At 52.9% G+C, this 23,652-nt stretch overlaps 2 protein-coding genes across 2 annotated transcripts; one reads left to right on the top strand and one right to left on the bottom strand.

Annotated features, from left to right (window-relative positions):
- Window positions 1-202: 202 nt before the first annotated feature.
- On the bottom strand, window positions 203-16,473 carry prpf31 (PRP31 pre-mRNA processing factor 31 homolog (yeast)). Its single transcript, XM_080184579.1, has 10 exons — window positions 16,413-16,473; window positions 10,572-10,772; window positions 6,735-6,795; window positions 5,391-5,474; window positions 4,104-4,201; window positions 3,426-3,532; window positions 1,288-1,457; window positions 1,032-1,189; window positions 669-758; window positions 203-334 (listed from the first exon to the last, which is right to left on the bottom strand). The coding sequence occupies exons 2-10, from the start codon at window positions 10,743-10,745 to the stop codon at window positions 203-205; spliced, it is 1,074 nt and encodes a 357-aa protein (XP_080040705.1). The 5' UTR covers window positions 10,746-10,772; window positions 16,413-16,473.
- A 501-nt stretch (window positions 16,474-16,974) lies between these two features.
- On the top strand, window positions 16,975-23,423 carry tfpt (TCF3 (E2A) fusion partner). Its single transcript, XM_080184581.1, has 5 exons — window positions 16,975-17,717; window positions 19,742-19,812; window positions 20,622-20,691; window positions 22,419-22,670; window positions 23,078-23,423. Exons 1-5 carry the CDS (start codon window positions 17,490-17,492, stop codon window positions 23,210-23,212), a joined length of 756 nt encoding a protein of 251 aa, XP_080040707.1. The 5' UTR covers window positions 16,975-17,489; the 3' UTR covers window positions 23,213-23,423.
- The last annotated feature ends 229 nt before the right edge of the window (window positions 23,424-23,652 follow it).

Genomic DNA, 23,652 nt, shown 5'->3' with positions numbered 1-23,652 from the left:
AACTGCCAAGAATAATTAACCTCCCACAGGATTCACAATGTCCCCAAAGCAACTGATCTCTCACCCAGTGTGAATTCTGATTTCTTGTATTGATCCCCCCCATCCCCCAGGCCACTCAAACCTAAGGGTACACTTGGTGTTGGGGATGGGGAGAGTGAGAAGCTAAACCCACTAGCCCCCATCATTCCTCTGGACGATGGCCTTACCTCCGTCCTCCTCGCTTCTTGCGTTGACCATCCAGCGGGGCGGGCAGCGGTTTCACCTGCTTGACCGGCGGGGGCTCCTGCCATTTGTCAAACTTTCGCTCAATCTCCTCCTTCAGGTCGTAACCCACCTGCCAGAGGGAGGGGGGTTTGAAAGGTCAAGTGTCAGCAGCACAAAGGTAAAGGTAGAAGCTTCTGGAAAGCCATCCAACAGAATTTCTACAATTGTCACCACACCCAACCCTGGGTTAGCAGTCCCGGAGGCTCTTGGTCCATATGTTTGGGGTTATTTGACTGTGAAAGGTGGCAAACAGTCAAGTCCAATCCCAATTCCACCGTTCCCATGCTGCTAACTCCCATTTCCTTCTCTCTCTCTGTCTAACCAAGGTTCCGGTTGTCACCCAGCCCCAGGGTCAGCTCACCCAGTCACCGATCTCAGACACAGCCTGCAGCTTCTCACATTACCTTCCCTTCAGTGCTCTCATGGAAGCTGTCCACACGGGCAGCGAGCGTGCACTTGGCTGCCACCAGGCGGGCTGCCTTCTTGCGAAGATCCTACCGAGAAAGTGAGGAAACGTAGTTAGGGTCACAGCACAGGAATATTCCATAGGAGAAATGTTTGGGAAAGTCATGGATGGGGGTCAGTGCAACAGCAATCTACAACTAGGGCAAGCACAGGAAAGAAAACAGGCACCACTGGGAGGGAGGACGAGAGAACTGGAGGGAAGAGGGGAAAGGTGGGTGGGGGAGATTTGGAGCATACACACACAGTGCATGAGAGGGAGCCGTCACCCATCCACTCCCCCTCCCTCGGCTGCTCCTCCTCACCTGCGGAAGTGACTGGACAATCTCGCTGTGGTAGATGTAACCAGTATGAGGCAGCACCGAGGTGCTGGAGAACCCTGAGAGGTTCCTCCGCTGGGACCCCAGCAGCATGATGTTGCAGGCGGGCATCTTGGAAAGATTGGTGAGGCCTCCTGCGATACCTAAGGGAGAGAGAGAGAAGGAACACACACAGTCACAGGAGTGTCTAAACCCGCTCCCCCATCCGAGCGTGCCTGAGGGTGGATGAGAAGTCACTTACCCATTATTTTGGCAGCGGTCGAGGCCCCCACAATGATGGAAAGATTTGGGGCGGTAAAGGACATGCGCGACTCCACGTAATCATAAATCTGGTGCTTGGACTGGTTCAGTTCCAGGGCCATGTCACACGCCTCCATAATAACCCTCAGTTCCTCCTCCGTAAGCGTTTGTCTGCAAAGACAGCATGAGAGACAGTAATTCCCACATCCTGACCCCATCTGGCCTGCCACTCAACTCTTTGATACACATCCCACTCAACCCCCCTCCCTCCCCCTTTCCCCCCTCTCCTTTCCACCCCCCTTCTCTCTGTAAATCTTTCCCTATCGAGTATTTCTCCAGTTGCCCCTTTGGAAAGTTCCTGTTGAATCAGCTTCCACCGTCCTTTCAGGCAGCGCCTTCCAGATCACAACAACTCGCTGTGTTCACAATAAACATTCCCTCATCTCCCCCTCCTCACCCCCTCTGGTTCTTTTCCCGATCGCCTTCAATCTGTGTCCCCCTCTGGTCCCCGACCCTCCTGTCGCTGGGAACAGTTTCTGCTTATCACAAACCCCCTTCCCCGATTTGGAACGCCTCGATTCAATGTCCCCCTGAACCTTCCCCGCTCAAAGGAGAAGACCCCCCACCCCGCAGCTTACCAGGGTGAATCACTGGGGTGAGGGGGGAAGTGTCTCGAGAGCAGAGATAACTGGAATGGGTTGGTGCTCTCCAGTTTCGAAGATTGAAACGCCTCAATCTCATGGAAACAAATCAAATTAAGAGGGAGGGTATCTGACATGCTCAATGCTGGGAGGCTGGATCCCCTCACATCCCTTCCCATTGGGCCCAGGGGGAGAGGGCAGAGGCGGCACAGCTGCAGGTTCAGGGGATAGTATCCATGTTGAACTGAGATGCGGGGAGGATGTCTTCACTCGGGGGGGAAGGGAGGTGTGTATGTGTGTGTGTGTGGTGGTGGTGGCTAGGAGGGGGAGCCAGAGACAGACAGAGAGAGTCGGAAAGGAGGGGGGGAGCGAGAGAGAAGTCAAGGAGGAAGAGAGCGGCAGATGCAACCACATTGAATGGGCGTGGGTGTGGAGCAAGCTTGAGAGGGGCAGAATGGCCACATGCCATTTCTGATGTTTTAGATGCTCCCAAGAACCTTCAGGACAAAATTGCCAGTTCAATGGTGTCACAGCACCTTCAACATTCACTCCCTCCACCACCGACACACAGAGGCAGCCGTGTGTACCATCTACAAGATGCACTGCAACGACTCACCAAGGCTCCTTCAACAGCACCTTCCAAACCCGCCACCTCTACCACCTAGAAGGACAAGGGCAGCAGATACATGGGGAACACCACCACCTGCAAGCTCCCCCTCCAAGCCCCACACACACCATCCTGACTTGGAAATATATCGGCCGTTCCTTCACTGTCACTGGGTCAAAATCCTGGAACTCCCTCCCTAACAGCACTGTGGGTGTACCTACACCACACGGGACTGACTGATGTCCAATAACAATCCTGGAACTCCCTCCCTAACAGCACTGTGGTTGTACCTACACCACACGGGACTGACTGATATCCAATAACAATCCTGGAACTCCCTCCCTAACAGCACTGTGGTTGTACCTACACCACACGGGGACTGACTGATGTCCAATAACAATCCTGGAACTCCCTCCCTAACAGCACTGTGGGTGTACCTACACCACATGGAACTGACTGATATCCAATAACAATCCTGGAACTCCCTCCCTAACAGCACTGTGGGTGTACCTACACCACACGGGACTGACTGATGTCCAATAACAATCCTGGAACCCCCTCCCTAACAGCACTGTGGGTGTACCTACACCACATGGAACTGACTGATATCCAATAACAATCCTGGAACTCCCTCCCTAACAGCACTGTGGGTGTACCTACACCACATGGAACTGACTGATATCCAATAACAATCCTGGAACTCCCTCCCTAACAGCACTGTAGGTGTACCTACACCACACAGGACAGCTGCAGGTTCTGGGCAGGTTCTGGCACCACTTTCAAGGGGCAATTGGGAATGGGTGATAAATGCTGGGTTTATCATCCAGTGACCCCATATCTGGTGATAAAATGATAAACAAATGGATGGGAGAGATGGAGAAGTATCCTTACCCCTGTGTGGTAGATGCTGTCACACTCACTACCATGATAGTAGCATTGGTAAGGATCTGCTGAAGGTTCTCGTTATTTTTGCAGCGGTCCAGGTTGTTTCCAAGTTCCTTTGAAGTGGGGGAGAAAAACGGAAAACTTTACCAAGAGATAAAACATGCACGTCATTTGAAGGATAGACAAGGTGGAAAAACAGAATACATCTCGAGTGAAGTGACAACCACATCCCAAAGCCCTCCATCCACCATCAGTCACTCAAGTACAGACACACCTGGCAGCCATCAGCCATACTGGATCCAGCAGCCATTTTGTGGCAGTAAACTCAGATCACACAATGACCAGGTCAAAGGAGGATGAGAGTTGGAGGGGCTGGAGGGGGTTACAGAGATATGGAAGGATGGAGGGTTTTGAACACGAGGATGAGAATTGTAGGGGCTGGAGGAGGTTACAGAGATAGGGAGGGAGGGGGGAGGGAGGGGGGAGGGAGGGAGGGATGGAGGTTTTGAACATGAGGATGAGAATTGTAGGGGCTGGAGGAGGTTACAGAGATAGGGAGAGAGGGAGGGTTTTGGGCTGGAGGAGGTTACAGAGATAGGGAGGGAGGGAGGGAGCGAGGGTTTTGAGCTGGAAGAGGTTACAGGGATAGGGAGTGAAGTCTGTTGATGTGTCGGCTTGCCTCACCTTCACTGTGCGAATGTAGTCCAGAGCATTGGGAACCAGAGACTCCAGCTCTGGGAATCGCTTGGAGTATTTGTCCCTGACATACTTGTGGATGATATCTAATGACAGAAAGATGAGAGATGATTAATTGAACTCTTAGCTCAGACATATCTAACATTGGACAAGCTGTACTCAGCAAAATTGTAGAAATGTGGTCTCCAGTTCTCTGTCAAGTGTGGATATGGAGACTGGAACTGTTCACGGTGCTTCCAGTGTGGGTCTAACCGAGGGATACAGAGACTGGAACTGTGCACGGTGCTCCCAGTGTGGGTCTAACCGAGGGATATGGAGACCGGAACTGTGCAGAGTGCTCCCAGTGTGGTCTAACCGAGGGATACGGAGACTGGAACTGTGCACGGTGCTCCCAGTGTGGACTAACCGAGGGATACGGAGACTGGAACTGTGCACGGTGCTCCCAGTGTGGGTCTAACCGAGGGATATGGAGACTGGAACTGTTCACGGTGTTCCCAGTGTGGGTCTAACCGAGGGATACGGAGACTGGAACTGTGCACAGTGCTCCCAGTGTGGACTAACTGAGGGATATGGAGACTGGAACTGTGCACGGTGCTCCCAGTGTGGGTCTAACCGAGGGATACGGAGACTGGAACTGTGCACGGTGCTCCCAGTGTGGGTCTAAGCGAGGGATACGGAGACTGGAACTGTGCACGGTGCTCCCAGTGTGGGTCTAACCGAGGGATACGGAGACTGGAACTGTGCACAGTGCTCCCAGTGTGGGTCTAACTGAGGGATACGGAGACTGGAACTGTGCACGGTGCTCCCAGTGTGGGTCTAACTGAGGGATATGGAGACTGGAACTGTGCACGGTGCTCCCAGTGTGGGTCTAACCGAGGGATACGGAGACTGGAACTGTGCACAGTGCTCCCAGTGTGGGTCTAACCGAGGGATACGGAGACTGGAACTGTGCACGGTGCTCCCAGTGTGGGTCTAACTGAGGGATACGGAGACTGGAACTGTGCACGGTGCTCCCAGTGTGGGTCTAACTGAGGGATATGGAGACTGGAACTGTGCACGGTGCTCCCAGTGTGGACTAAGTGAGGAATGTGGAAATAGGCAAATTAGCATTTACAGTGGTTGGTGTATCTGCACCCACACAGATACCCCTATCGCTGTACAAGAGTACTTCTCACACTCCTCCCCCACCTCCCACTGATCCCTCCCCCACCACACTCCACCCTGGGTCCCAGTTTCAGTGTGACAAATGGATTGAAGAGGAGAAGAGGAACTCACTGATCTCGTTGTCAATCTCCACAGTGAGGTTGTTCGCATCCACAATGAGCTTGTACTCCGGGTCCGACTCCACTGGTCCAGTAACTGAGGAGAGAGGCAGGCACAACCAAAGAGGAATTACACACATAAAGCAAAAGAAGCCAATCGGCCCCGACAGCATGGGTTTCTGCTCCCCGCCCCACAATCCTCTCCCATCTCTGCCTCATCTCACACCCTCATCCTGTCCCAAAACCCTCCCAAGTCCTTTCTCTCTATACTAGTGTCAAAATTCCACTCCTCGACTGTATCTCCTTGATCCATTCTCTGCAGGAGCCAGTTCACCTTCCTCCACCACTCTGAGTAATTCCCTGAATTCCCCATCCACCCCCCACCCACTGCCTCATGTCCATATTCCCCGTCTCACCCACAAGATGCAAACATTTTCTTTACGTCGATGAAACTGAGACTGTGTCAAACATAGTGCAGCACTCCCTCAGTACGGGCACCAGGGAGGAGTGTCAGCCTGGATTATGGAGCTCAAATCCTAGAGTATATACATGTACCCCCGACAGTGCAGCACTCCCTCAGTACTGGCACCGGGGGGAGTGTCAGCCTGGATTATGGAGCTCAAATCCTAGAGTATATACATCTACCCCCGACAGTGCAGCACTCCCTCAGCACTGGCACCGGGGGGAGTGTCGGCCTGGATTATGGAGCTCAAATCCTAGAGTATATACATCTACCCCCGACAATGCAGCACTCCCTCAGTACTGGCATCAGGGAGGAATGTCGGCCTGGACTATGGAGCTCAAATCCTAGAGTATATACATCTACCCCCGACAGTGCAGCACTCCCTCAGTACTGGCACCGGGGGGGAGTGTCAGCCTGGATTATGGAGCTCAAATCCTAGAGTATATACATCTACCCCCGACAGTGCAGCACTCCCTCAGTACTGGCACCGGGGGGGAGTGTCAGCCTGGATTATGGAGCTCAAATCCTAGAGTATATACATCTACCCCCGACAGTGCAGCACTCCCTCAGTACTGGCACCGGGGGGGAGTGTCAGCCTGGATTATGGAGCTCAAATCCTAGAGTATATACATCTACCCCCGACAGTGCAGCACTCCCTCAGTACTGGCACCGGGGGGAGTGTCAGCCTGGATTATGGAGCTCAAATCCTAGAGTATATACATCTACCCCTGACAGTGCAGCACTCCCTCAGTACTGGCACCATCGGTCTGTCAGTGAGCTAGACATCCTTTATCTCTCTCTGAAGTTGGATTTAAGCCCCTGTAGTATTCGAGAGATTACATTGGGAGTCACATGTTTCTACCAGGCACCTTGGAGAAGAAGCTGACTGCTCACCTTCTGAAGATTTACGCTGCTTGCCGATGTAATCTCCCATTTTGGAAATAATCTCCGCAAACTGCAAATACAAAAACAAAAGTAACAACTCGCTCTGCGGTAGCATTCTACACCAACTCAGAATTACCCAAAGCATTCTCAAATAAAATCCCAGTCCACAAAGACTTTCAAAGTGTGGTCACTGTTGTAATGTAGGAAAGGTACTCAATTTGTGCACAGAAAGCTCCCACAGACTGCAATGTGGTAATGATGCAGATGAGGAGATGCTGGCATCGGACAGTAAGAAGTTTCACAACACCAGGTTAAAGTCCAACAGATTTATTTGGTAAAAGTCACTAGCTTTCGGAGCGCTGCTCCTTCGTCAGGTGAGTGGGAGTTCTGTTCACAAACAGGGCATATAAAGACATAAACTCAATATAATGATTGGAATGCGAGTCTTTACAGGCAACCAAGTCTTAAAGGTACAGACAATGTGAGTGGTGAGACAGTTAAGCACAGGTTAAAGAGATGTGTATTGTCTCCAGCCAGGACAGTTAGTGAGATTTTGAAAGCCCAGGCAAGTCATGGGGGTTACAGATAGTGTGACATGAACCCAAGATCCTGGTTGAGGCCGTCCTCATGTGTGCAGAACTTGGCTATCAGTCTCTGCTCAGCGACTCTGTGTTGTCGGGTATGGTGAAGGCCGCCTTGGAGGATGCTTACCTGAAGATCACGTCATAGCTTCTCCGGACGAGCGGAGAAGCTACATCTTCTCCAGAGCCTTCAACATGTCATTGATGAAGATGAACATCTCGCCAAGGCCATCCTCACACCCCCACTTTTGCCTTCAAACAACTGCACGACCTCAAACAGTCCATTGTCCGCAGCAAACTGCCCAGCCTTCAGGAGAACAGTGACCACAGCACCACACAATCCTGCCACAGCAGACTCTGCAAGATGTGTCGGATCATTGACACGGACGCCATCATCTCACGTGACGACACCATCCACCAGGTACACGGTACATACTCTTGCAACTCGGCCAACGTTGTCTACCCGATACGCTGCAGGAAAGGATGTCCCGAGGCATGGTACATGAGTGAGACCACGCGGACGCTATGACAGCAGATGAATTAACACCACTCAACAATCACCAGGCAGCAGCATTCACTTCCTGTTGGTGAACACTTCAGTGGTCACGGACATTCGGCCCCTGGTCTTCGGGAAAGCATTCTCCAAGGCGACCTTCACAACACATGACAGCGCACAGTCGCTGAGCAGAGACTGATAGCCAAGTTCTGCACACATGAGGACTGCCTCAACCGGGATCTTGGGTTCATGTCACGCTATCTGTAACCCCCATGACTTGCCTAGACTTGCAAAATCTCACTTACTGTACTGTCTGGAGATAATATATAAGAACATAAGAAATAGGAGCAGGAGTAGGCCATCTAGCCCTTCGAGCCTGCCCCGCCATTCAATAAGATCATGGCTGATCTGACGTGGCTTAGTTCCACATTCCCGCCCTCTCCCCATAACCCTTAATCCCCTTTCCTATCAAAAACCCATCAACCACGTCTTAAAAATATTTAGCGAGGTAGCCTCCACCACTTCAACGGGCAGAGAATTCCAGAGATTCACCACCCTTTGAGTGAAGAAGTTCCTCCTCAACTCCGTTCTAAACTGCCACCCCCCTTATCTTGGGGCTGTGCCCTCTAGTCCTACTGTCCTTTCTGAGCAGGAAGAGCCTCTCCAACTCTATCCTATCCATCCCATTCATCATCTTATACGTCCCAATGAGATCTCCCCTCATTCTTCTAAACTCTAACGAGGACAAGCCTAGTTTATTCAGCCTCTCCTCATAGCTCAACCCCCTCAACTCCAGTATCAGCCTAGTGAACCTTCTCTGCACTCCCTCCAAGGCCAAAATAACCTTGCGTAAGTGCGGCGACCAAAACTGCACACAGTACTCCAGCTGCGGCCTCACCAGTGCCCTGTACAGTTGCAGCATCTCTTTAACCTGTGCTTAACGCTCTCTCCACTCACACTGTCTGTAGCTTTAAGACTTGATTACCTGTAAAGACGCGCATTCCAATCATTATATTGTGAGTTGAATTTGTGTCTTTATATGCCCTGTTTGTGAACAGAACTGCCCCTTACCTGACAAAGGATCAGCGCTCTGAAAGCTAGTGGCTTGTGCTATCAAATAAACCCCTTCAACCTGCTGTTGTGAGACTTCTTACTGTAATGACCCAGATTAGCTGTGATTTTTAAGAGATATTGGTTGAGGGATTATTATTAGCCCTAGGCACTCCCTCAGTACTGGCATTGGGGGAAGTGTTGGCCTGAATTACTGGAATTCTATGAGGATGTGTCTAGGGCGGTGGATAGAGGAGAGCCGGCGGATGTGGTCTTTCTTGATTTTCAGAAGGCGTTTGACAAGGTACCTCACAAGAGGTTATTGCAGAAGGTCAGGGGGCATGGAGTTGGGGGTAGGGTGTTAGCGTGGATAGAGGATTGGTTGTCAAATAGGAGGCAGAGAGTGGGGGTCAATGGGTGCTATTCGGATTGGCGGATGGTGACTAGTGGAGTGCCCCAGGGGTCGGTGCTGGGGCCTCAGCTATTTACCATTTATATAGATGATCTGGAGGAGGGAACCGAGTGTAGGGTGTCGAAATTTGCTGATGACACCAAGATTGGTGGAACGGCAAATTGTGCGGAGGGTGGGGAGAGTAGGGAGAGTCTACAGAAGGATCTAGATAGGCTGGGCGAATGGGCCACTGGGCCAGGAACTGGCAAATGGAATTTAATGTTGGCAAGTGCGAGGTGGTCCACTTTGGTAGGAAGGATTATTACATACGTGGCAAAAAACTGCAGCAGGCGACGGTGCAGAGGGACCTCGGGGTCCTTGTGCACGAGTCGCAAAAACCCAGCTTGCAGATGCAGCAGGTGGTCAGGAAGGCGAATGGGATGCTGGCCTTCATAGCAAGGGGAATTGAATATAAAAGTAGGGAGGTCTTGCCGGCTGTATAGGGCATTGGTGAGGCCACAGCTGGAGTACTGTGTGCAGTTTTGGGCGCCGTACTTACGCAAGGATATTTTGGCCTTGGAGGGAGTGCAGAGAAGGTTTACTAGGCTGATGCCGGAGTTGAGGGGGTTGAGCTATGAGGAGAGGCTGAATAAACTAGGCTTGTACTCGTTAGAGTTTAGAAGAATGAGGGGAGATCTCATAGAGACGTATAAGATGATAAATGGGATGGATAGGATAGAGGTGGAGAGACTCTTCCCGCTTAGAAAGGACAGTAGGACTAGGGGGCACAGCCTCAAGATAAAGGGGGGTGCGGTTTAGAACGGACTTGAGGAGGAACTTCTTCACTCAAAGGGTGGTGAATCTCTGGAATTCTCTGCCCGTTGAAGTGGTGGAGGCTGCCTCGCTAAATATTTTTAAGACGCGGGTTGATGGGTTTTTGATAAGAGAGGGGATTAAGGATTATGGGGAGAGGGCGGGAATGTGGAGCTGAGCCACGACAGATCAGCCATGATCTTATAGAATGGCGGGGCAAGCTCGAAGGGCTAGTTGGCCTACTCCTGTCCTATTTCTTATGTTCTTATGTAATTATGGAGCTCAAATCCTAGAGTATATATATCTACCCCCAACAGTGCAGCACTCCCTCAGTACTGGCCCTGGGGGGAGTGTCGGTCTGGGTATGGAGCTCAAATCCTAGAGTATATACATCTACCCCCAACAGTGCAGCACTCCCTCAGTACTGGCACCGGGGGGAGTGTCGGTCTGGATTATAGAGCTCAAATCCCTGCACATTCAGACCCCTCTCCTGTCATGGGGAAGGCGTCACTTGCCTGCTTGCTGTCGCGGAGCTTGGCGATACTCTTCACCGAGTCCACGGAGAGGTCAAGCTGCATCTCCTCCTCCACCACATCGATGGTCTCTTCATCTTCTTCGTCCACAAAGCTCTCATCCTCCTCCTCTGCTGCCTCCTCCAGGTCAGCTAGCAACTCATCCGCCAGAGACATGGTAAATCTGAGGACAAACAGTGGGGGCTGCCAACCCCACCACATCACAAAGACACATTAACAACGGCAAATATCGCATATACAGCACCCAGTAACGGCATAGCCTCGCGGGAGCAACCATCCAACACCACGTGACTCCCGGCCATCCGAGGAGCATTAGAGGCAAGAGACCAAAAAGTCAAAGAGGAAGGTGTTAAGGAGCTGATTAAAAGGAGAGAGAATTGAAGGAAATTTGAGACAGAATTGAAGTATGGCACAGTGGTTAGCACTACTGCCTCACAGTGCCAGGGACCCGGGTTCGATTCCCGGCTTAGGTCACTGTCTGTGGAGTCTGCATCTTCGCCCCATGTCAGCATGGGTTTCATCCCACAGTCCAAAGATGTGCGGGTTCAGTGGATTGGCTGTGCTAAATTGCCCTTAAGTGTTTAAAAATGTGTGAATTGGGGGATTAGCTGATAAACATGTGGTATTATGGGGATAGGGCAGAGGGTGGCCCTGGATAAGATGCTCTATCAGAAATTCAGCGCAGACGCGATGGGCGAAATGACCTTCTTCTACACCCCAAGGATTCCAAGGAGGAAATTTGAGAGACAGAATTGAAGGAAATTTCAGAGAAAGGGAAGCTCAGGAGTAGGCCATTCTGTCCCTCGAGTCTGCCCTGCCATCCATGCCAATGATGTGGGTATGCCGGCGTTGGACTGGCGTAAACACAGTAAAAAGTCTGACAACACCAGGTTTTAGTCCAACCGATTTATTTGATAGTAAACGCACAAGCTTTCGGGGTTAGTCCCTTCGTCAGGTGAATGGAGAGTTCTGGCCTCAGACAGAGCATATAAAGCACAGACAGTTTAGAGATTACTGATTAGAATGCGAATCCTTACACCTAACCTGCTGTTCAAGACCTGAAGTGGCTGACAATGTGAGTGGAAGGAGCACTGATCACAGGTTACAGAGATGTGTATTGTCTCCAGACAGTACAGTAAGTGAGGTTTTGCAAACCCAGGCAAGTCACAGGGGTTACAGATAGTGCGACATGAACCCAAGATCCCTGTTGAGACCGTCCTCATGTGTGCGGAACTTGGCTATCAGTCTCTGTTCAGCGACTCTGCGCTGTCGTGTGTCGTGAAGGCCGCCTTGGAGAATGCTTGGAGACGCTACGACAATGGATGAATGAACATCGCTCGACAATCACCAGGTAAGACTGTTCCCTTCCTGTTGGTGAACACTTCAGTGGTCACGGGCATTCAGCCTCTGACCTTCGGGTAAGCATTCTCCAAGGCGGCCTTCACGACACACGACAGCGCAGAGTCGCTGAACAGAGACTGATAGCCAAGTTCCGCACACATGAGGACGGTCTCAACAGGGATCTTAGTGCGACATGAACCCATCTGTAACCCCCGTGACTTGCCTGGGTTTGCAAAACCTCACTTACTGTACTGTCTGGAGACAATACACATCTCTGTAACCTGTGATCAGTGCTCCTTCCACTCACATTGTCAGCCACTTCAGGTCTTGAACAGCAGGTTAGGTGTAAGGATTCGCATTCTAATCAGTAATCTCTAAACAGTCTGTGCTTTATATGCTCTGAGGCCAGAACTCTCCATTCACCTGACGAAGGGACTAACCCCGAAAGCTTGTGCGTTTACTATCAAATAAATCGGTTGGACTAAAACCTGGTGTTGTCAGACTTTTTACTGTATCCATGCCAATCACAGCTGATCCGATTGCAGTTTTTATAATCCTCCCACTCACATGTTTATCTACCTCAGACCCAGCCGCCATCGCTCTCTAAGGAATTGAGGCGTCCGAAGATTCACGACCCTCAACGAAGAAAATTCTCCTCAACTCCACTTTCAATGGTAGGCCCCTTATTTTTAAATTGTGCCCACCTCCCACAAGGGAGAAATGGCCTCTCAGTAACCTCCCCCTCCCCTCGGATCTTCAACAAGATCACCTCTAACCTCCAACCTGCTCAAATATTTCCTTGTGCCACTATCCCAGGAATCTATCCAGTAAACCTTCTCTGAACTGTTTCTAATGCAGTTATATTAAGAACATAAGAAATAGGAGCAGGAGTAGGCCATCTAGCCCTTCGAGCCTGCCCCGCCATTCAATAAGATCATGGCTGATCTGTCGTGGCTCAGTTCCACTTTCCCGCCCTCTCCCCATAATCCTTAATCCCCTCTCTTATCAAGAACCCATCAACCAGCTTCTTAAAAATATTTAGCGAGGCAGCCTCCACCACTTCAACGGGCAGAGAATTCCAGAGATTCACCACCCTTTGAGTGAAGAAGTTCTTCCTCAACTCCGTTCTAAACCGCCTCCCCTTTATCTTGAGGCTGTGCCCCCTAGTCCTACTGTCTTTTTTGAGCAGGAAGAGTCTCTCCACCTCTATCCTATCCATCCCATTCATCATCTTATACGTCTCAATGAGATCTCCCCTCATTCTTCTAAACTCTAACGAGTACAAGCCTAGTTTATTCAGCCTCTCCTCATAGCTCAACCCCCTCAACTCCGGTATCAGCCTAGTAAACCTCCTCTGCACTCCCTCCAAGGCCAAAATATCCTTGTGCAGGTGCGACGCCCAAAACTGCACACAGTACTCCAGCTGCGGCCTCACCAATGCCCTATACAGCTGCAGCAAGACCTCCCTACTTTTATATTCAATCCCCCTCGCTATGAAGGCCAGCATCCCATTCGCCTTCCTGACCACCTGCTGCACCTGCAAGCTGTATATTCTTGCTTAAATAAGGAGAGCAAAAGTGTACACGATCCTCCAGACGTGGTCTCATCAACGCCCTGTGTAGCTATAGCCAAAATTCCCCTTTTTTTTAAATCCATTGCCTGGAGATAGATGCTTTCACTCCATTTGCCTTCCTAATCACTCACTGTATCTGCACACCAACCATTCCTCATTCCTGCATCAGGATGCCCAGATCCCTCTGCAACCTTCCTCTCTCCATTTCAATAACATGCTGTTTTTCCATTCGCCCTGATGAAATGGACAAACTCCCATGATCCCACATTAGACCTGCCAAATTGCACCCACCAGCTGAACCAATCCAGATCTCTCTGCAGATTCTCTGTTTACTCCTCACAACTTACTACCCTATGTACCTCGATGTCATCAGCAAACTGAGTCATCTACATTCAGTCCCTTCGTCCAAAATATTGATTTAGATTGGATTGCAGAGAGCTGAGGCTCTCCACTTGCCACACGATTCACGGAAGTAGGCCATTTGACCCATGGGCATGAGCCTGAAAATATCTTGCCAGCCTAAAAATGACCTATTTTCAGTTTCCTGCGAGCTAACCAAGGCTTTATCTAAGCTAACATGTCCCCCTCCGCACCACGAGCTGTAACTTCGTTGGGACTTTTGATGTGGCACCTTGTCAAATCATCACTTTTAGAGGTTCCCCTCTATCCACATCACTTCTTCAGTGAACTCCAATAAATCAGCCAAACTTGATCGCTCTCACATGTTGGCCCTGCCTGTCACCATTGAGATTTTCCAAGTGTCCCATTGTAACTCCCTAAATAACACATTCCAGCTACTTTCATGCCACAGAACTAAAAGAAATTGTCTAATTCTCATTCACGGGGGCACTACTGGCTCGACCAAGCATTTATTACCCATCCCTTGTGCCCCCTCAAGAAGGTGGTGGGTGAGTCGCCATCTTGAACCCACTGCTGTCCCATATGATGTAGGTACACCCACGGTGCTGTGAGGGAGGGAGTTCTAGGATTGTTATTGGACATCAGTCAGTCCTGCGTGGTGTAGGTACACCCACAGTGCTGTTAGGGAAGGGTTGTTATACTATTTCAGAGGCTGTTGTCTGAATTTGAAGCAAGGGGAAGGGAACCTGGGAACTCTTTTCCTGTTAACCAATTGAACAAAATCAAATTAATTCGGGAACAATTCAGAAGGGGAGGCTCCGGAAAAGGAGGGGAGCCACCCGGAACAGAACCTGAGGGAACGGCTGAGTGATGGAGCACCGTCCCTGCGGTGCCCAGGGCATAGGGCTGGCACACCACTCCCTCCCCCCGGGCTAGGGCTGGCACACCGCTCCCTCTCCCCGGGCATAGGGCTGGCACACCGCTCCCTCTCCCCGGGCATAGGGCTGGCACACCGCTCCCTCTCCCCGGGCATAGGGCTGGCACACCGCTCCCTCCCCCCGGGCTAGGGCTGGCACACCGCTCCCTCTCCCCCCGGGCTAGGGCTGGCACACCGCTCCCTCCCCCCGCGCATAGGGCTGGCACACCGCTCCCTCTCTCCAGGGTAGGGCTGGCACACCGCTCCCTCTCCCCCCGGGCTAGGGCTGGCACACCGCTCCCCCTCTCCAGGGTAGGGCTGGCACACCGCTCCCTCTCTCCAGGGTAGGGCTGGCACACCGCTCCCTCCCCCCGGGCTAGGGCTGGCACACCGCTCCCTCTCCCCGGGCATAGGGCTGGCACACCGCTCCCTCTCCCCGGGCTAGGGCTGGCACACTGCTCCCTCTCCCTGAGCTAGGGTTGGCACACCGCTCCCTCTCTCTCCAGGGTAGAGCTGGCACACCGCTCCCTCTACCCCTGGGGTAGAGCTGGCACACCGCTCACTGTCTCCTCAGGGTAGAGCTGGCACACCGCTCCCTCTCCCCCCCGGGGTAGAGCTGGCACACCGCTCCCTCTCCCCCTGGGGTAGAGCTGGCACACCGCTCCCTCTCCCCCTGGGGTCGGGCTGGCACACCGCTCCCTCTCCCCCTGGGGTAGGGTTGGCACACCACTCCCTCTCCCCCTGGGGTCGGGCTGGCACACCGCTCCCTCTCCCCCTGGGGTAGGGTTGGCACACCACTCCCTCTCCCCAGGGTAGAGCTGGCATCGCTCGCTGTCTCCCCAGGGTAGAGCTGGCACACCACTCCCTCTCCCCCCGGGGTAGGACTGGCACACCGCTCGCTGTCTCCCCGGGGTAGGGTTGGCACACCGCTCGCTGTCTCCCCGGGGTAGGGTTGGCACACCGCTCCCTCTCCCCCCGGGGTAGAGCTGGCACACCGCTCCCTCTCCCCCCGGGGTAGGGTTGGCACACCGCTCGCTGTCTCCCCGGGGTAGGGTTGGCACACCGCTCCCTCTCCCCCCGGGGTAGAGTTGGCACACCGCTCGCTGTCTCCCTGGGGTAGGGTTGGCACACCGCTCGCTGTCTCCCCGGGGTAGGGTTGGCACACCGCTCCCTCTCCCCCTGGGGTAGGGTTGGCACACCGCTCGCTGTCTCCCCGGGGTAGGGTTGGCACACCGCTCCCTCTCCCCCTGGGGTAGGGTTGGCACACCGCTCGCTGTCTCCCCAGGGTAGGGTTGGCACACCGCTCCCTCTCCCCCTGGGGTAGAGCTGGCACACCGCTCCCTCTCCCCAGGGTAGGGTTGGCACACCGCTCCCTCTCCCCCCAGGGTAGGGTTGGCACACCGCTCCCTCTCCCCCCGGGGTAGGGCTGGCACACTGCTCCCTCTCCCCGGTGACCCCCAGCCGCAGTCCGGGGCAGGCAGGGTGGGCCTAATCCAGGGAGACAGGCTGCAGGCAATGGGCTGCCATTGGCAGATCTGATGGCGGCCGAATGGCCTCATGTTCAAAGCCCCGCCCCCACCAACCGCCCTCCATTTCAAACCGCCCCAACATTCCAAACCCAACCGCCACTCACCACACGCGCACCTCTGCTCCGCACCACCGAGGGAAGGCCCGCCTCCCCAAGGGCCGGCGCCGGTCCCGCCCACCATGCCACACCCTCCGATTGGCCACTGCCCACACCGCCTCGCGACCCGAATGGCCGGCGTCCACGTCCGTCAAACTCCAACGCACGCTCCGATTGGCCAATCCCAGCCGCTCCCACGCTCTCGTGGCGCAGGACTTAGACGTACTCGTGTTTCCATTGGTTCAGATACAAGTCAATCAACGCGTCAATGCCGCCCTCCCATATCCCCGCCCCCTTCCGCCGACATAACCACCTCCGACTGGCTGGATGTCGAGGGATCTGCGTTCCTATTGGCCGGCCAACAACACGACGGCGCACGCCGACTCCAGCCTCTCCGGCTCTCATTGGTTAGTGCGGGGAAGGTCCGTCAGCTGACTGGTCAGCTGCCTGTCAATCAGCCTATGGTTCCCCCAACCCAGTGCCGGCTGGTTTTCATTGGTCACTTCGGTGTACCTGAGAATGTTGATTGGTTCAGATTGCTGTCTATTACAGCAGAGACCCCGCCCAGCCATCCTCCCGGCCGCCATTTCTGACAGGAGGGTAGCAGGTGAAGTGAGGCATGATGGGAATGTCAACCCTTCCCTTCCCCCACTGATGGGGTTTAAAGTTACCTTTCTCTTCTCATTAGCCCTACATTTCAAGCCCTGGGAACCAACTGAAGAAGAATCATTTTTAATTGAGGGCACTCACCCCCAATTCCTTACCCTAGTGTTAAAACGAACATTAGCCCCAGTGGCGCCAACGCAAAGAAGATGGCCACCTGGCTGTGCTAAATCCTGCCTCCCTATTGGCTGGTTGAGGTGGAAGCCAACTTCTTGGCATCCGGTGCCGCCAATATAGCCCCGTTTGTATTTTCCATCTGACGAGTCAACAGGCGAAAGAGCAGGGTGAGGGGCGGTCAAATACAATTATTTAAAGGCAGCTAAATCACAGGGGACGCTGAACGCCCCAGGACACTTGTTGGGCTCTTCTTTTCCTTCTACGAGTGACTGCCGGCCTTCTTCTTCCCTCCCGCCCGTGCCAAAGATGGCCGCAGTCAGCTTTGACGACTTCCCTGGCCCCTGCTCGGAGCTGGCCCTGCCCCCTCTCTTTGGGGGCAACATCCTGGAGAGTGAGCTGGAACAGGAGGTGGAGTTCGCCGACGCAGGACTTATCGAGGACAATGGTGAAGAGGAGGCCACCCAGGAGCTGTGCAGGGAGAAGTATCGCAAGAAGTATCACGCCCTGCAACGCCGGTGCAAGGAGATGGAGTCGGTAATGTGTAGCCCACCGTGGCTCTCATCTCATCTCAGATAGGCAGCATTGAGACGCCGGACGGGGTTACAACAGGGCCAGAGATATTTCAACTTGCGGGCGAAACTGGAACTAATGGGGAGGAGGAGAGGGAGCATTGATTGGAGTCAGTACGAATTAATCTAACGGATGGCGGGGAGGGGGAGAGAATTCATGAGAGACATCTTTACCCAGAGAGAGTGGAGAATGTGGAAGTAGCTCCCACAGGGAGAGGCTTAAGGGGAATAGCAGAGATACCTAAAACTGGGGTGGGGGATCCTGGATAAACAGAAGGGAGAAAGAAATCTTTGTTTCCTGACTGGCTTCAGGGAGGTTCCAGAGGACTGGAGAATACCCAGTGTTGTTCCTTTGTTTAAGAAGGATAGCAGGAATAATCCAGGTAACTACAGTCCGGTGAGCTTTATGTCAGTGGTAGGAAAATTATTGGAGAGGATTCTTCGAGACAGGATTTGCTCCCACTTGGAAATAAGTGGACGTATTAGTGAGAGCCAACATTGTTTTGTGAAGGGGAGGTTGTGTCTCACTAACTTGATCAAGTTTTTCAAGGAAGTGATGAAGATGATTGATGAGGGTAGGGCGGTGGATGTTGTCTACATGGACTTCAGTCAGGCCTTTGACAAGGTCTCTCATGGCAGACTGGTGCAGAAGGTGAAGTCACCTGGGATCAGAGGTGAGCTGGCAAGGTGGATACAAAACTGGCTCGGTCATAGAACACAGGGTAGCAGTGGAAGGGTGTGTTTCTGAATGGAGGGCTGTGACAAGTGGTGTTCCTCAGGGATCAGTGCTGCGACCTTTGCTGTTTGTAATATATATAAATGATTTGGAGGAAAATGTAACTGGATTGGTTAGTAAGTTTGCGAATGACACAAAGGTTGGTGGAATTGCAGATAGCGATGAGGACCATCAGAGGATACAGCAGGATATAGATCAGTTGGAGACTTGGGCCAAGACTTGGCAGATGGAGTTTAATCCGGACATGTGTGACGTAATACATTTTGGAAGGCCTAATACAGGTAGGAAATATACAGTAAATGGCAGAACCCTTAAGAGTATTGATAGGCAGAGGGATCTGGGTGTAGATACACAGGTCACTGAAAGTGGCAATGCAGGTGGAGAAGGTAATCAAGAAGGCATACGGCATGCTTGCCTTCATCGGCCAGGGTATTGACTTTAAAAATTGGCAAGTCATCTTGCAGCCTTATAGGACCTTAGTTTGGCTGCACTTGGAATATAGTGTTCAATTCTGGTCACCACACTACCAGAAGGATGTGGAGGCTTTGGAGAGGGGACAGAAAAGATTTACCAGGATGTTGCCTGGTGTGGAGGGCATTAGCTATGAGGAGAGATTGAAGAAACTTGGTTTGTTTTCACTGGAGCGACGGAGGTTGAGAGGAGTCCTGATAGAAGTCTACAAGATTATGAGAGGCACGGACAGAGTGGATAGTCAGAAGCTTTTTCCCAGGGTGGAAGAGTCAATTACTCGGGGGCACAGGTTTAAGGTGTGAGGGACAAGGTTTAAAGGAGATGTACGAGGCAGATTTTTTACACAGAGGGTGGTGGGTGCCTGGAACTCGCTGCCGGGGGAGGGAGTGGAAGTGGATACGATAGTGAGTTTTAAGGGGCATCTGGACAAATCCATGAATAGGATGGGAATAGAGGGATATGGTCCTCGGAAGGGTAGGGGGTTTTAGTTCAGTCGGGGGCAGCATGGTCAGTGCAGGCTTGGAGGGGCCGAAGGGCCTGTTCTTGTGCTGGAACTTTGTTTTTCTTTGAATAGAAGGCGATGGGGACAGGATAAACGGATAGGGGTGTGAGGAGGGGCAGGAATCGAGCAGGCCACTAGCATTAACCCAGTGGGCTGAATATCCTCTGCTGGAGAGTGTATCTAACTGTAAGCTGCGAGATGAAGGTGGACCATCTGAACATTCTATGATGTGTTTCTATATTTAAACATTGAAATTCTCTTCAAATCTGCTGATGTTCAGGTAAATGAAATGCTCCTCAACAGACTGGAGTACGTCAAGAAGATAACGCAGAGGTTCAAGAAAGAACGCAGGTCAGTGATCCCTGGGTTAGAGAGAGGGGAAATCAGCCAGGATCCCTGCTCCTGATCACTGTCCAGTGATCCCTGGGTTAGAGAGAGAGGGGGGAAATCAGCCAGGGTTCCTGCTCCTGATCACTGTCCAGTGATCCCTGGGTTAGAGAGAGGGGGGAAATCAGCCAGGGTTCCTGCTCCTGATCACTGTCCAGTGATCCCTGGGTTAGAGAGAGGGGGGAAATCAGCCAGGGTTCCTGCTCCTGATCACTGTCCAGTGATCCCTGGGTTAGAGAGAGAGGGGAAATCAGCCAGGGTTCCTGCTCCTGATCACTGTCCAGTGATCCCTGGGTTAGAGAGAGGGGGGAAATCAGCCAGGGTTCCTGCTCCTGATCACTGTCCAGTGATTTCTTGGTTAGAGAGAGAGGGTGTGTGCCAGGGTCAGTGCTGAGGGAGTGCCGCACTGTCCGAGGGTCAGTGCTGAGGGAGTGCGGCACTGTCTGAGGGTCAGTGCTGAGGGAGCGCCGCACTGTCAGAGGGTCGGTGCTGAGGGAGCGCCGCACTGTCAGAGGGTCGGTGCTGAGGGAGTGCCGCACTGTCAGAGGGTCGGTGCTGAGGGAGCGCCGCACTGTCAGAGGGTCAGTGCTGAGGGAGCGCCGCACTGTCAGAGGGTCGGTGCTGAGGGAGCGCCGCACTGTCAGAGGGTCGGTGCTGAGGGAGCGCCGCACTGTCAGAGGGTCAGTGCTGAGGGAGTGCTGCAGTGCTGTGTTACAAGCTGGTTTTATGAACTGCTACCTGAATGCTCATATTTTGATTTCTGTTTTGGATAGATTTTTAATGAAATGTCTGGACTCTCACGGTGATGGTTACAGAACAGCCCAGCTCACTATCCTGCTCGAGGTAAACCCCTCACCCTCAGTGTTCCGTGCCACCATTAAACAGTCTGAAATATTGTGTCTCCAGGCAGCCAACTTGTCTGTGTGAACGGGTCACACATCCCCAAGACCTGATTCATCCACAATCTAGAGCCTTAAACTCTTACCTTTCCCCATCACTCCTGTTTTGGAAATGTGCACTGCGTGTGTGCTGCTTTGCCACCCGCACTCTTGCAGTCCGCAGGATGTCCTGCTGACAGATCCCTGGGAATGGCAAGGTTTACTTATACCCCGCGTCATGTCAAGAGATATTAAGGGCAAACGACTAAAAGCTCAATCAGAGAGGGTGGTTTGATGGAATATCTTAAAGCGGGACATACAGTGTGAGTGTGAGACGCAGGGAGGGAGGGAGAGAGAGAGGCAGAGAGGTTCAGGAAGGGAGTTCCAGAGTTTCGAGCCCCCAGGCAGCTGAAGGCACGGCCACCAGGCGGAGCAATGGGAATTGGGGGTTGCTCGAGTGGCCAGAATCAGAGGAACGCAGAAATCTTAGGGGCTTGTAGGAGGTTACAGAGATAGGGAGGGAGGGATTTGAACAGGAGGATGAGGATTGTAGGGGCTGGTGGAGGTTACAGAGATAGGGAGGGAGGGATTTGAACAGGAGGATGAGGATTGTAGGGGCTGGAGGAGGTTACAGAGATAGGGAGGGAAGGAGCGAGGGAGGGATTTGAACAGGAGGATGAGGATTGTAGGGGCTGGAGGAGGTTACAGAGATAGGGAGGGGGCGAGGGAGGGATTTGAACAGGAGGATGAGGATTGTAGTGGCTGGAGCAGGTTACAGAGATAGGGAGGGAGGGATTTGAACAGGAGGATGAGGATTGTAGGGGCTGGAGGAGGTTACAGAGATAGGGAGGGAGGGAGCGAGGGAGGGATTTGAACAGGAGGATGAGGATTGTAGGGGCTGGAGGAGGTTACAGAGATAGGGAGGGAGGGGGCGAGGGAGGGATTTGAACAGGAGGATGAGGATTGTAGGGGCTGGTGGAGGTTACAGAGATAGGGAGGGAGGGATTTGAACAGGAGGATGAGGATTGTAGGGGCTGGAGGAGGTTACAGAGATAGGGAGGGAGGGAGCGAGGGAGGGATTTGAACAGGAGGATGAGGATTGTAGTGGCTGGAGGAGGTTACAGAGATAGGGAGGGGGCGAGGGAGGGATTTGAACAGGAGGATGAGGATTGTAGTGGCTGGAGGAGGTTACAGAGATAGGGAGGGAGGGGGTGAGTTGGGATATGGTGGGCAGCGGGGCATCAGAGGATTGGACCAGCTGATTTTGACGGAGGTCTGGAAAGAGGAGAACGGAGAGGAGTTTGAGTGTTAGAGAGGTGGAGTCTGGAGGTTAGAGAGGTGAGGGTCAGTAGCCAGTGGCCTAAGGCCAGGAATGTTCTGGAGGTGGAAACACACTGTCGTGGTGATGGCCTGGGGTAAAAGGCCAGGAGCTCAGCCCGGGTCCAGTGTGAGCCTGCAGTCCTTCCTGGAGTCCTGAATACTCCCTCTACCGAAGCCAGGAGAGTGGCATGGGACCCAGAGGGACTGAGCACAATGGCTTTGACCTTCCCAGTAAGGGGCCTGTGAGTTGGCCCTGGATTTTCCAGTTGGACAAGCAAAGCATCCAGAGCCTTGGCTGTCTAACTGGAAACACAGACACCTTCTTCCCAGGACCGAGATCTAACTGAGAGTGAACTCCTTCTCTGTTGGCAGGATGTGGGCAGCCATGGAGAGGATACCCTGCTGGGCGATCCAGCCTCCAGCACTCTGCTAGAGGGGCAGGATGCCCAGGCACCCAGACCCCGGCCACTGGCCTCACAGGAGGCACAGGAACCAAGCAGCCCCCTGCCTGCTGAAGGGGGCACTGCCAAGAGGAAGAGGTTCAAGGATGAGAGGGAGCCTCAACCAGTGAGCAAGAGGCATTCCAGTCCTTTCTACATCCTGGCACACGACCAGATCAAACAGGTACTGCATCGTACACACAGGTGGCACGGAGTGAGGAGATGGCGGGGGAGGAGTGTGGAAGTTTAGGTTCACTGGAAGTGAACAGGAAGAGATTGGGATTGTGTACAGTGGGAGTGAACGGGAAGGGATTGAGATTGTGTATAGTGGGAGTGAACGGGAAGGGATTGGGATTGTGTACAGTGTGGGTCAGCGGGAAGGGATTGGGATTGTGTACAGTGTGGGTCAGCGGGAAGGGATTGGGATTGTGTACAGTGTGGGTCAGCGGGAAGGTATTGGGATTGTGTACAGTGTGGGTCAGCGGGAAGGGATTGGGATTGTGTACAGTGTGGGTCAGCGGGAAGGGATTGGGATTGTAACTGTTTCTTGGTGACCTCTCTCTGTGTTGCTCCGTTGCTTTTCCTTCACAGGAATGCAGTGATGATGAGCTGTCTCCCCGAGATGGGTCTGAGTCCCTGGGTCAGGTCTGGGACCCTGGGAGTCCTGAGGAGAAAGCGGGATACAGCGACTACCCGAGTCCGGCAGTGTACCCCGAGTTTGACTGAGCTTCTGAAGAAAAGCCGAGGTCAGGGAGAGGGGAGAGGCGGGTGGGTAGTGAATAGTACAGCATCTTGCAAACATGGTCACATTGCTTTGTTGAATGGGATCATGTCCAGCAAAGAGTTCCTGACTGGATTAGCCTCTGGATTATAATTGAATCCAGGGTTTTTACCTGTTTCCATGTGTCACAGAAATAAATGTATACGTTCTGCCCAGCGTCATGTTTCTGTGTCCCATTCAGCATTCTGGCATTCTCTGGGAGTGCATCACCCGAAATAAGAAGCAGTTTGAGAGTCGGGGGGAGCTTCTCTCTGGCTATCCGTAAGCTCTCCTCCCCAACCCCCCACCTCCCAAACCAACCTCCAGGTCTGACAATCCTCCTGTTCAAATCCCCCCTTCGCCCCCTCTCTCCCTATCTCTGTAACCTCCTCCAGCCCCTACAATT

Source organism: Carcharhinus amblyrhynchos, unplaced genomic scaffold (assembly GCF_965287045.1).
Source record: "Carcharhinus amblyrhynchos unplaced genomic scaffold, sCarAmb.v2.hapA scaffold_804, whole genome shotgun sequence".
Lineage (NCBI taxonomy): Eukaryota > Metazoa > Chordata > Chondrichthyes > Carcharhiniformes > Carcharhinidae > Carcharhinus > Carcharhinus amblyrhynchos.
The sequence above is the reverse complement of the archived record's forward strand: the minus strand, read 5'-3'. Positions and strand labels throughout refer to the sequence as shown.

Excerpts from the sequence above, each read along its gene's own strand:
- tfpt (XM_080184581.1), top strand. The coding sequence starts at position 17,490 with ATGGCCGCAGTCAGCTTTGACGACTTCCCTGGCCCCTGCTCGGAGCTG. Across the intron at positions 17,718-19,741 it reads GGTGCAAGGAGATGGAGTCG|GTAAATGAAATGCTCCTCAA; the intron begins GTAATGTGTAGC and ends GCTGATGTTCAG. Across the intron at positions 22,671-23,077 it reads CACACGACCAGATCAAACAG|GAATGCAGTGATGATGAGCT; the intron begins GTACTGCATCGT and ends TTTCCTTCACAG.
- prpf31 (XM_080184579.1), bottom strand. The coding sequence starts at position 10,745 with ATGTCTCTGGCGGATGAGTTGCTAGCTGACCTGGAGGAGGCAGCAGAG. Across the intron at positions 5,475-6,734 it reads GCAGCGTAAATCTTCAGAAG|TTACTGGACCAGTGGAGTCG; the intron begins GTGAGCAGTCAG and ends CTCTCTCCTCAG. Across the intron at positions 3,533-4,103 it reads ACTACATTCGCACAGTGAAG|GAACTTGGAAACAACCTGGA; the intron begins GTGAGGCAAGCC and ends CCCACTTCAAAG.